The sequence below is a fragment of the Cyprinus carpio genome, chromosome A7 (genome assembly GCF_018340385.1).
Source record: "Cyprinus carpio isolate SPL01 chromosome A7, ASM1834038v1, whole genome shotgun sequence".
NCBI classification, from domain to species: Eukaryota; Metazoa; Chordata; class Actinopteri; order Cypriniformes; family Cyprinidae; genus Cyprinus; species Cyprinus carpio.
In genome coordinates this window covers 20,616,655-20,630,138 of record NC_056578.1, presented here as the reverse complement: position 1 = coordinate 20,630,138, position 13,484 = coordinate 20,616,655, and the positions used below count along the sequence as shown (strand labels likewise).

Below are 13,484 nucleotides of genomic sequence, written 5' to 3'. Positions count from 1 at the left end.
CTCATCACATCATCTCAGTCACTTTTAATCAATTTAATGCATCTGTTCTGACTAAAAGTAAGAATTTATTTTAACCAGTAGTGTATGTAGGCATAAAATATTGAAAAGCAGTTATTATATATTATATTATTTATATATATATATATATATATATATATATATATATATATATATATATATATATATATATATATATATATATATATATATATAAATAATAATTACAATACAATCTCATTAAAATGAAATTGTTAATAGGCCACAACTGCTGGTTCTTCTGAAGTTGGATGAGGACCTGCATGTGAAGTATCCCAGAATGCTTACCTTTGCCTCACAGCTGAAGGCAGGAAAAGGTCTAACCATAGTAGGATCCGTGATACAGGGCAACTTCCTGGAATGCTATGGGGAAACACAAGCGTCAGAACAGGTGAGGAAGTTTTCTGATTTACACACACTTTAAGCATCACCATAACTGTAACTGTGATCCTAAATTACAGATGCAAATACAATGATGGTTACTTTATGAACTTGCAGTCATATTAAATATTTGTAGTTGTAGGTCTACTGTCTTTGCAGCTCTACATGAGCTTCTCTGGAGTTTGCTGAGAGATAGTAAAAGGCAACATTTCACTAAATTAGGTTTACCTTCCACCAGGCAATAAAGAACATGATGGAGATTGAGCGGGTGAAGGGCTTCTGTCAAGTAGTGGTCGCCTCCAAAGTGAGAGAGGGGATCGCGCACCTCATCCAGTCCTGTGGTCTGGGAGGCATGAAACATAATACAGTTGTTATGGGTTGGCCATATGGCTGGAGACAGAGTGAAGACCCACGGGCTTGGAAAACCTTTATTAGTAAGAACAAGAGTTTGGGAAAGGTTTATTTGAATTATGTGCACTGAAGCACAGTACTTAGAAAGACGGACAATAATCTGCTCCTCTTTCATATTCCTTCACTTGTAGATACAGTCCGGTGCACTACAGCTGCCCACCTTGCTCTGATGGTCCCAAAAAATGTATCATTCTATCCCAGCAATCATGAGCGCTTTTCTGATGGATATATTGATGTGTGGTGGATTGTCCATGATGGTGGAATGCTCATGCTGCTGCCTTTCCTTCTCAAACAACATAAGGTGAACAATTAATCATTGATACTTTTTAAAATACAAATTACGTAATTTAAATGCTAGAAAAAGACTTCATGGGAGTTCATTAGAATGATCTCAATTAATAGATTTATTGTGTAATTTATGTTTTAGATACTTTCTGGCAATATATTTGTTCTGACAATCATTAAATCAGCACAGTATTTTTTAATCTAATATATATTTTTTGGTTTCTTGTACTTCAGGTCTGGCGTAAATGTAAGATGCGCATCTTCACTGTGGCTCAAATGGACGATAACAGCATTCAGATGAAGAAGGATCTGGCAACCTTCTTGTACCAGCTCAGATTAGAAGCAGAGGTGGAAGTGGTTGAGATGGTATACAGAACACTTTATCTTTACTATTAATTCTTCACATCCCACCCTATCACATAATGTATTTATGCCATTATAAATTCATGATGTCAAATGTTGTTATTTGCAGCATGACAGTGATATCTCAGCATATACGTATGAGCGGACACTGATGATGGAACAGAGGTCACAGATGCTAAAACAAATGAGGCTGTCCATTGCAGAGAGAGACAGAGAGGTACTGCGACATTCACTTTTGAAATATGTCTCTTTTGTACTAACAATGTAGCTACAGAATGTTCACTGTTTGTTTACCAATAATGCAAAATGATATATATACATAAACATATTATGAAATGACAAACAATAGACCCTTGCCATGGTCATTTTAAAGTATTTACTTAAATGTATTAAGAATATATATATATATATATATATATATATATATATATATATATATATATATATATATATATATATATATATATTGTCTACTGAAATGTAGTCATTGTATTATTTCATCCAAAAAAAAAAAATCCAAACCACAAACTATTGAAAATTAGCACAAGCACATTTTTTTTTCAAATGAAATAATTTCCTTGTTTTGACAGCATGTCAAAGTACATTTTGTAAACAAAATATCATAAATAAAGTAAAAAAAAGCATAAAAAATTCTGACAGTGACAACTATGACTATATTCGGTATTCTGTATTCTATATATACTATATTCTGCTCTATTCTACTCTTTTCTATTCTACTATGACACATGATGGTGTGATATTGCAAACATTTTGTCTTTGTACTAAGCACTTTTGCTAAACTTTTAACTACATTTTTAATAAGTATTTTTAAAGTGTTTTTTTTTTTGTTTTTGTTTAAACAAGAGTGATGTGATGTAGTGCATATCTCAGTGTTTGGCATGATCGTTGACACTGTTATTTGTGAAGTTAATATGCGAGTATTTTGTCATCCAGGCCACACCTTTTGTGTACAGAATACATATTACATTTATGAAATGTATAATTTGTAGGAAAAATGCATTTCCTTATCAAAACAACCCATTTTTTGAGTTCATATTTACAAAATGAATACAAAATGCATTTTGTGCTTTAGATTTATGTACACAAACTGGGATGACATGCAACTGGCTTTTGTCTTTCTGTTTACAAAATGCATAAAAAGGGTACATTTTGTAATGAAATACAGCATTTCATGTCACAAAATGAGGGCTGTCATACTCGAGGCTCCATGCTCCATGCTAGTGACACATTTAATGTCCTGTTGACTGTAAAAGTTACACAGCTGCAGTAGCAGCTCTCTTAAGTGTGGTCTCATTACTCTTCACTGTAGGCCCAGCTAGTGAAGGACAGACACTCGCTGATAAGAATGGGCAGTCTATACTCAGATGAAGAAGAGGAAACCATTGAAGTATTACCAGAGAAAAACCAGATGACCTGGACTAGTGAAAAAATGGAAGCAGAAAGACGAAACCGAAACAACGCACCAGAAAACTTCAGAGAACTAATTAGCATTAAACCGTGAGTAAGCAAGCAGGAAGAAGAGCTGGAATGCTGCCACTGCAACTGTATTTGATACAAAGTAGTAGGTTTTACTTTTTATGCTTTTATTATAGACCTATTTGTTTTTTATGGTTAGCATAAAGAGGAGAGGTTTGTTGATATTTTCATTTTTTACATAAGTAAACTGTGGGTGTGCATGCTTGTGTACTTTCAGTGTGGTATTACCTATAATCCTGAAAGGTCCTAGTTTAGTTTATTTATTAATTTTTTTTAAAGTCCACACATTTGCCAAACGTATTGATCCACCTTAGTTTAAATCAAAAGTCTGTGTGTTTGTTACAGTGACCAATCTAATGTTCGGCGGATGCACACAGCTGTGAAGCTGAATGAGGTTATTGTTAATAGATCGCATGATGCCAGACTTGTGCTGCTGAACATGCCAGGACCTCCTCGCAACCAAGAGGGAGATGAAAACTGTATCCTTGCCAAAGAATTATATATTTTTAGTACTATATTAAAGCTTTCTTTTGTTGGCTTGCTTCATTTTTTTGTAAGATATAGATAAATCCAACATGAAAATGTGCCTTGTTTGGCCATAATTCCCTATAATTTATGGTATAATTGTATTGCTGCTTCTCACGCTGTTTCTTTAACTCCGATTTCAGATATGGAATTTCTTGAGGTGTTAACTGAAGGTCTAGAGAGAGTGCTGCTTGTAAGAGGTGGAGGTCGTGAGGTCATCACTATCTATTCCTGAAAGGCCAAAGATCAATACATAGACCACTGTTACCGTTTGTTACTGTATCTAGTGCAAGTCAAAAAGTGGCATATAAAGAATATGCATACTGAACATCTTATGCCAGCCTAAACATATCATAGTTCATGAAAAGGGGTTTTACACTAAAGTGCATTATTTGATCAATTCATTTCACTTTAAATACTTCAATGGCACATTTGGCCTGTTTCGGTTGTGTACCTTTTCAACTGAACCCCTTCCACATTCACACCATAACATTCAGAATCACTTTGGAATTTATACCATGTTTTCTACACAAAAAAAATAAATAAAAAAAAATAAAAAATACCAAGATGAATCTAGCAACAACATTGCTTACGTATGACGTTAAGTAGACAATCCTGATTTTAAAATATATGAGGTTTTGGCACCATTGATAAATGTGAATAGCTGATGTAGCAACATACACTTTCAAGCATGCTAATAGTTCAGAAAATATTGTGGCTTGGGACAGAACCAAGAAAAATATTTCCCAACAGTTAACAGTAGCTCATTTAGGAGAGAATTCCGTATCCTTTTAATATAAAAAAAATCATGCATAACATTATTCTGTACAGGGCGACTTAATGAAAAACGAGCACATGTGATTATCTTGACTTTTAACTGCCCAAGTAACAGACCTAGTGCTTCCTGCTATAAAACTGCCATTCAGAACACAAGTGCTAAACTTAAATTTCTATTTGAGTGCTTGTATTTTTTTTATTTATTCTGTCTTTATTTATTTGTAGAAACTCCCCGTTATATTAAAAGTATTAGCTTTAGAAAATAACCAAAGGAGATGAAATGGGATGGATAGATTTTGTAATGTATAACTGCACTGTATAACTTTTTTAAGAGAAAAAAGATTCTTTGTAAATGATCCATTAATTTTCAAAATCTGCATTTTAGTACACAACTCACATTGAGACTGAGACATTTTGGATACCGATACAAAGTCTTTATTCTTTTTTTAGGGCATGATTACTGTACAGACAATATACATTTGTTATACAAATAGAAGAATATATGGAAGACTGTACGGACTAACAGCATTTATGGAATGTGTTACATCTGTACAGTGTTTTATGTTAAAGATAAAGATTAAACACTTAATGAAACATGCAGTTGACTTATGTATAGTATTAGGAAAAACATTTTAAAAACTAAAATATGAAAAAGTTGCAATAAAGTGCACTATGAATTGCTATGAAATGTATTATATGATCTTATTTTTGCCTCAGAGAAGACAACCTCTAACTGCACACCTTGTGGATTAACAAAAAGAAACTAGAAAAAAAAAAAAACTGGTGTTATTGCATTGTAAAGTTGATGACTATTTTTTCCCTCCCATAATAAATGAATTAGTATTATCGAAAGACTGTGTCATCTGCATAGAAATACAAGTATACGCTATGACTCTCAGGTGCTTCCAAAAGATCCCTTTTCAAGTTTGAGCAGTTCATCAGAATTTAAGGTAGAACTACTTATTAGTCCAAACAGCAAGTCAGGGGCCATGCTGGAAGAGGTAAGAGGAATGTTTGACAAATGTGTTTGGAAAGAAATAATTTAATAATAATAATATATTTTTGTATTCAATAAAAATTTTACTATTTTTTTTTTTAAATATTTAGTATATTTTTATATCTACTTCTGCAAAAGGGAAATACCAGACAGATCGAAAGAAACAGATGCTTCTAACTGATATGCTAAAGAAGTGCAAGATAATGCAACAATGCGGTTTGTTACCTCAGTTTATCATCTCATGTGATCTTTACACTAGCAATGCATATTAAGAAACCGTTATAAAGTATGCTCTTTATAAACTGCTACCAAACATAACAGTTTCCAAAATTGTCAAAGCACATAAATGTGTCAGTTTCGGTCAGCAAATTGACTTCAAATGTACTCCTGGTCTTGTTGAGAGTTTTGTTGGCTAAGCAGTCTGTGGTAAAGTAATTTTGTATAATGTCTCTGGTTGGTTGGTTGATTAATTGTTTGTTATATTACTGTAACTGGATCCAAAGTAAGACGAAGCAGATTAAAGCTTTCACAGGCATCAATGGAGCGTTTCCATTTTGATGGCTACTTTTGGGCAAGCCTGGATGGATCAGCATCACACGACAGCTGTTGTTTAGTTCCGAAAGTGAGATTTCAACTTCACTGGGTGAAATGTGCAGCAACTCATCACGTACTTAACATATGGAGAGAGAGAAATATTTAACTTACTGTATATCCATATGTGCTCTAAACACACTTGAGGGAAATACTTTTAATATACAAACTATAAGAAGTGAATTAAATGAATGTTGATTTTAAAAAATTGTGTTTTGAAATTACATGTATAAATATATAAAAGAATTTATATAAGATACCAATTTAGAACTTAAAGCAAAATAGGCCACTTGAAGATATGGTGGGCTGTATGGGTTTTTGTTAAAAAAACCTAACAAACAAAACACTTAAAATCTATCAACAGAATTTTGTCTGATAGTGGTCATATAAAATAACTGCTGCAATAGTGCAAAAAATTCACTTTGCTAATGCTAGCTTACTTCTATGTCGTCTACAGAGCATATTAGTTACTAACCTAAACTCAGCGAAGACCGAGGGTAACCACAAATCACTGACCTGCCTGTTTACACAGTGCAAGAAGGAAGGCTGACTACTCGGCATGCATGGAAATAAACTACAATTAAATTAAATTACTCACTGCTGCACGCTGCTGCCTACTCTGTCTCACCAGTCAGCACATTGCCAGTGTCCTCTTTGCTCTCTATGTTTTTGGGTGTGTGGCATGAGAACAGTGCCAAACACATGAGAATAGGCAGCCCTGATGTAATAGAAACACTCTCTCTGGTCTGTTTGTTTAATAAGGTCAGAGAGATTTGAGACGTAAGGTAGTGGTGCTTTTTGAAGTGGACGTTTCAATAACAACTGTAATTTAAAAGAAGAGGGTTAGATGAAGGTGGAAGATAGTGGCTGTAATATCATGAGATAAATGAATGGAGATCACTGAGAGCAGGACAAAAGGGAGTAGGAGTTTTTAAAAAAAAGATAAAAGGAACTGGAAGGAATTTCCATTTGGCTATAAAGATGACCATTGTAGTACAAGAAAGGAAGAAGCAGAGGAATAAAACGTAAGAATGTGTGTGAGAAAGTTTAGACAATAATTCGGCTATGCACGTTCATTTTGCTATGTTATGTTTACTAATGTCAATTGCAGTATTTATACTGCCCCTAAAGAGGCCAAGATTTATACACATCTTAACTGACATAATTAAACTACTGTAGGAACTGAACTCAAGAATTTATTCCCTGACCTTCTCAACTTTTTGGAACACTCTGAGGAAGTTCAGTCTTAGCACTCCTGCCAGCTCTTCCTCAGTCCAGTTCCTTGATATCAGCTCCTCAATTAGTGCTGGATATTTGGAGACGTCCTCCAGGCCTTTAGGGAATCTGTAATAATACAGGCACGCATAAACACATGCACACAGACATACAGATAAGGGCCACAAGCATAATCTGCATGCTTTCCTTTGTGATTCTTGGGGATCACACAATGAATATTTCGGAATGGATTCAAAATTGTAAAATGTGTTAACTGGTGCTGAGAGTACTACAGTGATATTGGTAGCTTAAAATTATTATTTTTGGTTTAGATTCTGTAGAAATCTACAATGTTTACTGCAGAATTACACAAACATGGATTCCATGGAGGTCCGTTAGGCAAAGAAGTGTGCGTAAACAAAATTCTGTAACGTCAATATTGATGAGATGTATTTGAGATCTTTACTTGCCCTTGTGCCCCATCATAGTCTGCTCCAATCCCAATGCTTTCCGCTCCAATCACCCGCTTTATGTGATCAAAATGATCTATAAAAACATACATTTCAAATTAAAAGCAAAAATTTACAAATTTAAAAAAATAAAGAAATCTAGTCTTACCAGCTACAATAGACACATTTGCGTTATGTGAACATGCTACAAAACTGCTGTAGAAGTTCACCATGATAAGCCCACCATTTTCTTTCTAGAAAGAAAGCAAAGTTTATCATACTGGTAAAAGTGGACAAAAACACAAAGTGATAAGTGGCATTTCCGTTACTGGCATTTTGGAGTTTTTTTATTATTATTATTGAGGAGGAACTATATCTAATGTAGCAAAACAAATGGAGGTCTCACCAGCAGCAGCAGCAGGTCGTCAGGTATGTTGCGAACATTGTTACAGATAGCATAGGCTGAGGAGTGGCTGAAAAGAACTGGAGCAGTAGAATGTTTCAGCACAGATCTGGCTGTCTCCCATGAGCTATGGGACAGATCAACCAGCATTCCCAACCTGTTCATCTCATTCACCACTGCCTGGGGAGAGACATGATGAAGCGATTCAATTCATTAATTACCCATGTAAAGCAGTTAGTTCTGCTCCATTCAGTTCAATTCTACAAATCAGGGTAGGTAGGGTAAATTTGTAGAATTTTACCCATTTGGATTTTTACTGTGAATTCTCTGAGGTAAATCACAAATAATCAGAGCCAAAGTGAATTCCACCACAAAACAGGTTCTGATAATAGTCATGTTATACTTCAAGTATGCATTAAGTAAATGCAGCATAATCATGATTTTTTTTTCATTGAGTACTTTAAGATTTTGAATGTCCCTGATTCATATAACATAATGGGTTAACTGTGTGCAATACTGTAATAATATATGTTATAATAGACATCTTTATGTCATTTGTCAGCAATTTAAACACATACACTCAGAAAAAAAAAAATATTCAATGTTAATGATGAACTACTGTGCAAACAGGATATACAAATCACCATCTTGAATATTTTAGTAACTCCAGGATCAAAGGCATTTTTTAAGCAAAAAGAAAACGGTCTTTGAACTTTCAGCATTTTTTTGGGCTCTAGTCTTTGGGTTCAAAAGAGGGACAAAAGACAGGGATTTCCAAATATAGAAGAGAACGAAAGAGGCCTTTAATACCAGGTCAGATTTCCCACCAAATACAACTAACTTTGGTTCAACTATCTTGCATTAAACTTTATCTTCTTATATGATCTGTTTTACATTGTTTTATCAACTATTGATTTATCAAGAAAAACGTACCTTGCCAAAATCCGTCAGGCTGTTATTCTTCCGCTGGTAGTTTGGGTACAAACTAGCTGAGCTCTCAGCCCTAAACATGACATCATTGGAGAAAGTTTAATAATGTAACTATATGAAATGGACAAATAAAAAGTATGCAGTACAAGCTGTATTTGTGCTCCTCTCTCAATTCAGTATTAAACTTGTTTGTACACATTATTATCATAAGCTTATGTTGTACATGTTCAGTGAGTATTTACCATGGGGTGTTGCAGTTATGTGTGAGGGCCATGGATCTTACTCCAAGCTGGTAGAACATGCGTAGTGCTGGTAAACTACTGTCGATGGAGTGGCCTCCCTCAATACTAATGAGACATGCAATTTTTGTACTGTTCCTCATTCCAAACACACATACACACACAAATATTTGTTTATCATTTGTTAAAAAAAATTCTAACCCTAACCTTTTTTTTTTTTGATATGTAAAATGCAATCTTGATGCTTTACAGTGTTACATACGGACAGCACTGGTCCAAACATGTTGAGTGAGGATATCCTCAGGCAGATAGCTGTGAGATCGCATAATAGTCTCTTCTCCATTCACTTAAACATGTGTAGGCAAGAATCTTTTATAATTTATAACATCCTCTCCGGATATGGACTTCCGAAAGAACTGTCATGTCAATAAGATTTCTATTATCAAACATTCCTTGGAGAGGCTAAAAGTTCTATCATCAATTACTCACCCTCATGAGATTATAAACCTGCATGACATTCTTTCTATGGTAGAACATAAAAATAGTTATTTTGATGAATGTTGGCAACCAAACAGTTTTGGTGACCATTGACTTGCATTGTATAAAGAAGAAAAAAAAACATTTCTCCAAATACCTTTTTATATTATAAGTCATGATAAATGATGACAGAATTTTCATTTTTGTGTGAACTTTCCCTCTAGGCAACAAACTGCTAGAAGATATATGAAAGATGACAGGGTAAAGGCTTTTCGTTTTTTCACTGATTACGCTCTAAAAGATTGATAAAATGAAGACATGTCTAGACTAAAAAAGTAATCAGTCATTGGAAGACAAAACTGTAATGAATAATATTATAGTTTTCTACCTGCAGCAGAACTCCCTCATCTCAAACTCAGTTTGTTTTGAGAAAGATTTTGAGATGACATAACCTATAAACGTCCATATTACAGCAAAGGTTTCTCTACAACAGGCTATTATTTTAATTCTCTAACCTGTTCAGCATAAAGTTGAAAACATAAAAAATGTTCAATCACAGCAAAGTGAAATTACTTCAGGTCAGGTGGAGGTTGGGGTGCAATAGTACCTTCAGCTGTGGTGACCAGTTCCATCTCTGGGTTTTCAGTACACATACGACGAATTACATCAATCTGTTCCAAGGTCAGTCTGACAGCATCTTTGTCCTGAGCAGTGCACAACACGTACGCTGCAAAAACCTGACAAATATCAAGGACTTATTTATCTCTAATCATGCACAGAAGTACCAAAACAGCAAACTGGCCACTCACTTGTGGTCCAAAATGTCTAAGAATAACCATTTTTGGGAGAAATTAACAGTTTCAGTAAAATTCAGTAACTGATTTCTTAGTGAGAAATTGTAAGTAGAAAAGAGTGTAGTTTAAGATAATGGTTAAAAATCATATATTGCTCATGGAGCTGCAAAATATTAGAAGCTGTGTGTGAATTTGGGGCAGAACAACCTTGTTCGTCAGGCTCAGCACAATATAGCCTACAGTATACACAAATATAGGTTTGTGACTTTAAATTATAATTGATACTTAATAGCAAAAGGCTGTACAGGATAGTTAAAGATACAGATTATAATTAAGATCAGCCAAGATAAATTACCTGTCCTCCAACATGACCAGCGGCAAGGCGTCTAATATCTGTAGCAAAATTAGAATTGTCGTGTATACTGAAATTGCTCAGTTTGTTTTTAAAGTGCATCCTCAGACGTAGTGCCAAGTCATTGTGTCTGAGTAAAGAGAAAGAGAAGCAGTCTGAAATCAAAAGACATCACAACACCATTTTTATGGCAAGTGGTGCAACTACAACCTTCTCTGAAGCCATTTGCTGTCCAGGATTCTCAGTTATACACAGGGATGGACTAAACTTATAAGTGAAGTAAGCAACCGCCTAGGGCCCCGGAAAATCTTGCAACTCTTGCAACTTTTGCTAAGTGCTCCAGTCCATATTTTTGTAAACAGGTTTCTATTTAAAATGTTTTTGCAGTGTTTAGCAATGCAGCCAATCACAGACATATCTGATTTTTTAATTGAACACAATGGCCAATCAAAGGTGTTACAATCCACTCATCGCTTAAAACGCCAGAGTTTTTGTCAAGCATCAAGTTCTGTGCACTCACGCAAATCCTCTCATTGTAACAAAGTGTAGACAGCCTACGATGTAAATTGTGCAGTGTAGAGCTTTATTGATTATAACGGAACCTCATTCTGTGTACATGAAGGCTAGAGCACCATCACTCATTTCAGAACAGTGTTTTGATTCATGAATTGGGCCTGCCTGTAAATGCCAAAGAATTAATTATAAATAACAAAATGATTAAATGCTGAGTTTTAATTTATTGAATTAGTTGTAAATTAAATCATTGTAATTATTAACACGAAAAGAATAGGCCTGAGTTAGGTAGCCTACATTATTCGTTTACTTGACAACCCTCTGACTGTCTCTCAGATATTCACCTCAGAGAAGAAAGTGTAACAACCGAAGATTTTTGCTTAATAATAGCTAGATTACATTTTTGGTTTGTTTCTCGCCAAACCCTACCGTATGCCTTCAGAACACTTGGAATATGGGACGTGTTGCATGGGATTATTTTATGACATGACTGAATCCGAACGTTACAATTCACTGCTCTTAAATGGACAAGTGCAAGAGTGTTTTTTCTTCTTCTTCTTTGTGTGTGTGTGTGATCTGTGGTCCAAATGCGGCTTTAAAACAACATCAGGTTGATTAAATATCTAATAAATTTAGCTATAGGCCCTACTAACCCACAGACAAGTTGTAAATGGGTAAAAAATGTATTTCAATAAAATAAACTATGAGAGAGAGAGAGGAGAATAAGGGTTACAAAAGCAGAAGAACATAATGTGTTGGGGCTCCACCGGGAATTAGCTCAGAGCCCCCCAAACCCCCAAGTCCACCCCTGGTCACAGTATACAGACCTAGTTTAAACCAGTTATGTTCAAAGCACAGATTAAAAATACTAATTAATGATGTGTGAATGAATGAAAGTGATATGCAAGTCGTACCCATCAATTAGTGGATATTTTGTCATTATATCCAATGTTGTGTTGGTTTCGGATATTACTCCATGAAGAAGTGAGAGAAGGGTGCATATGAACCACCGTATCCATGCACCTCTGATGCTTGCTTCTTTATATATTAACATCCTATGATGCTGATAAAAAAAAAAAAAAATTAAAAAATCAGAAATAATTGGAAGCATTTCAGTGACAAAGCGTAACCAGTGACAAAACTGTTTAAAAAAATACCTTGAATTTATATACTAAGCTTAATCACATTAGATTTCAATATGAAAGATAAAGAAATTAAGGAATCAAGAGATATTTCATATAAATATTTATGACAATCGGAAAATTTCAGTTAGTTACTGACTAGTTGAATTACTAAGAAGTTGATTTTAAATGCGAGAAATGGCTGAAAAGGGAGAGCCAGGCTATTCTTCACACACATTTTCAGAGCCTATTTAAATAGCCTACACAATTTTTAAATTAAGGACTTGTTTTTGCTAGCATTGGTTATAGGCTATATATGCTATAAAGGCTTGTTTCAATAGTGCCCTTTATTTGTTTCCATGATTTTAAACATTTGTTTCATATGTTATGAAAACATATAGTAACTTTCAGACTTTGTAGTAGGTGTAGCACACTCCCCCGGATCATTTCGATTTAATAAACTGCAAAAATTACTCGTTTTAACCACTTTCTGGCAACAGGATATTGTCAGCAAACCCACAGGCTGCATATAGCCTACACTTCAATGATAACTTGCCAAAAACGTCGATGGTATCTTTTTCATGTTTTACTAACACTGATGGATCATACAGTTAAAAAACATTCTATTTTATGTGTCAAACAAATGCATCTCTCTCTTATGTGTTATGTGAACACGCCTCGATGAGACACCGTGCCTTCAATTAACTATATATTTTTTTTTCCTGGACTAAAGATGTTCAAACATTTATGTAATAGTTACGTGTGCGCATCCTAACAGTAAACCTAACTGTCTTTGAAAATAAACACCAGGAGGAAGAAAGTAGTGAACAGCAAAGTGTTAGAAATCCGGACCCCCTCCCCCTACTCTGTTATGTCAATTAGTATCAAGCAAGTCTGAAATGTCCATCTTTAAAATACACAGTAGAATATTACAAATGCCATTAACACTCACCGCGTCAGGAGGTTTGCTTTAAAATACTCATGGACGTGAAGAGATGCTTATGCTGTGTGGAGTAATCTGTTTTTCTCTGCTTGCCCATGTGTTTTTCTATACAGTATGTTTCAGTTTATAACTCTTGGTGGTTTGCCCTTTGGAGAAGTGTCGCCCCCTGCCGCGTATTCTTCGTA

The 13,484-nt window shown here is 34.8% G+C and overlaps 2 protein-coding genes across 2 annotated transcripts in view; one reads left to right on the top strand and one right to left on the bottom strand.

Moving 5' to 3' along the window:
* The window catches only part of LOC109058338 (solute carrier family 12 member 4-like), a 19,969-nt gene extending 14,842 nt beyond the window's left edge, over positions 1 to 5,127 (top strand). Inside the window, exons 17-24 of the mRNA XM_042760305.1 lie at positions 259 to 427; positions 656 to 851; positions 960 to 1,129; positions 1,348 to 1,479; positions 1,586 to 1,693; positions 2,807 to 2,994; positions 3,319 to 3,452; positions 3,642 to 5,127. Coding sequence (XP_042616239.1) covers positions 259 to 427; positions 656 to 851; positions 960 to 1,129; positions 1,348 to 1,479; positions 1,586 to 1,693; positions 2,807 to 2,994; positions 3,319 to 3,452; positions 3,642 to 3,733 — 1,189 coding nt within the window. The 3' untranslated portion in view covers positions 3,734 to 5,127. The remainder of the gene's footprint in view (positions 1 to 258; positions 428 to 655; positions 852 to 959; positions 1,130 to 1,347; positions 1,480 to 1,585; positions 1,694 to 2,806; positions 2,995 to 3,318; positions 3,453 to 3,641) is intronic.
* LOC109058353 (dipeptidase 2-like) lies at positions 4,688 to 13,484 on the bottom strand. Its single transcript, XM_042760306.1, has 11 exons — positions 13,309 to 13,484; positions 12,150 to 12,298; positions 10,726 to 10,852; positions 10,184 to 10,313; positions 9,103 to 9,244; positions 8,864 to 8,933; positions 7,934 to 8,110; positions 7,697 to 7,781; positions 7,549 to 7,624; positions 7,072 to 7,207; positions 4,688 to 5,943 (listed from the first exon to the last, which is right to left on the bottom strand). The coding sequence occupies exons 2-11, from the start codon at positions 12,287 to 12,289 to the stop codon at positions 5,755 to 5,757; spliced, it is 1,272 nt and encodes a 423-aa protein (XP_042616240.1). The 5' UTR covers positions 12,290 to 12,298; positions 13,309 to 13,484; the 3' UTR covers positions 4,688 to 5,754.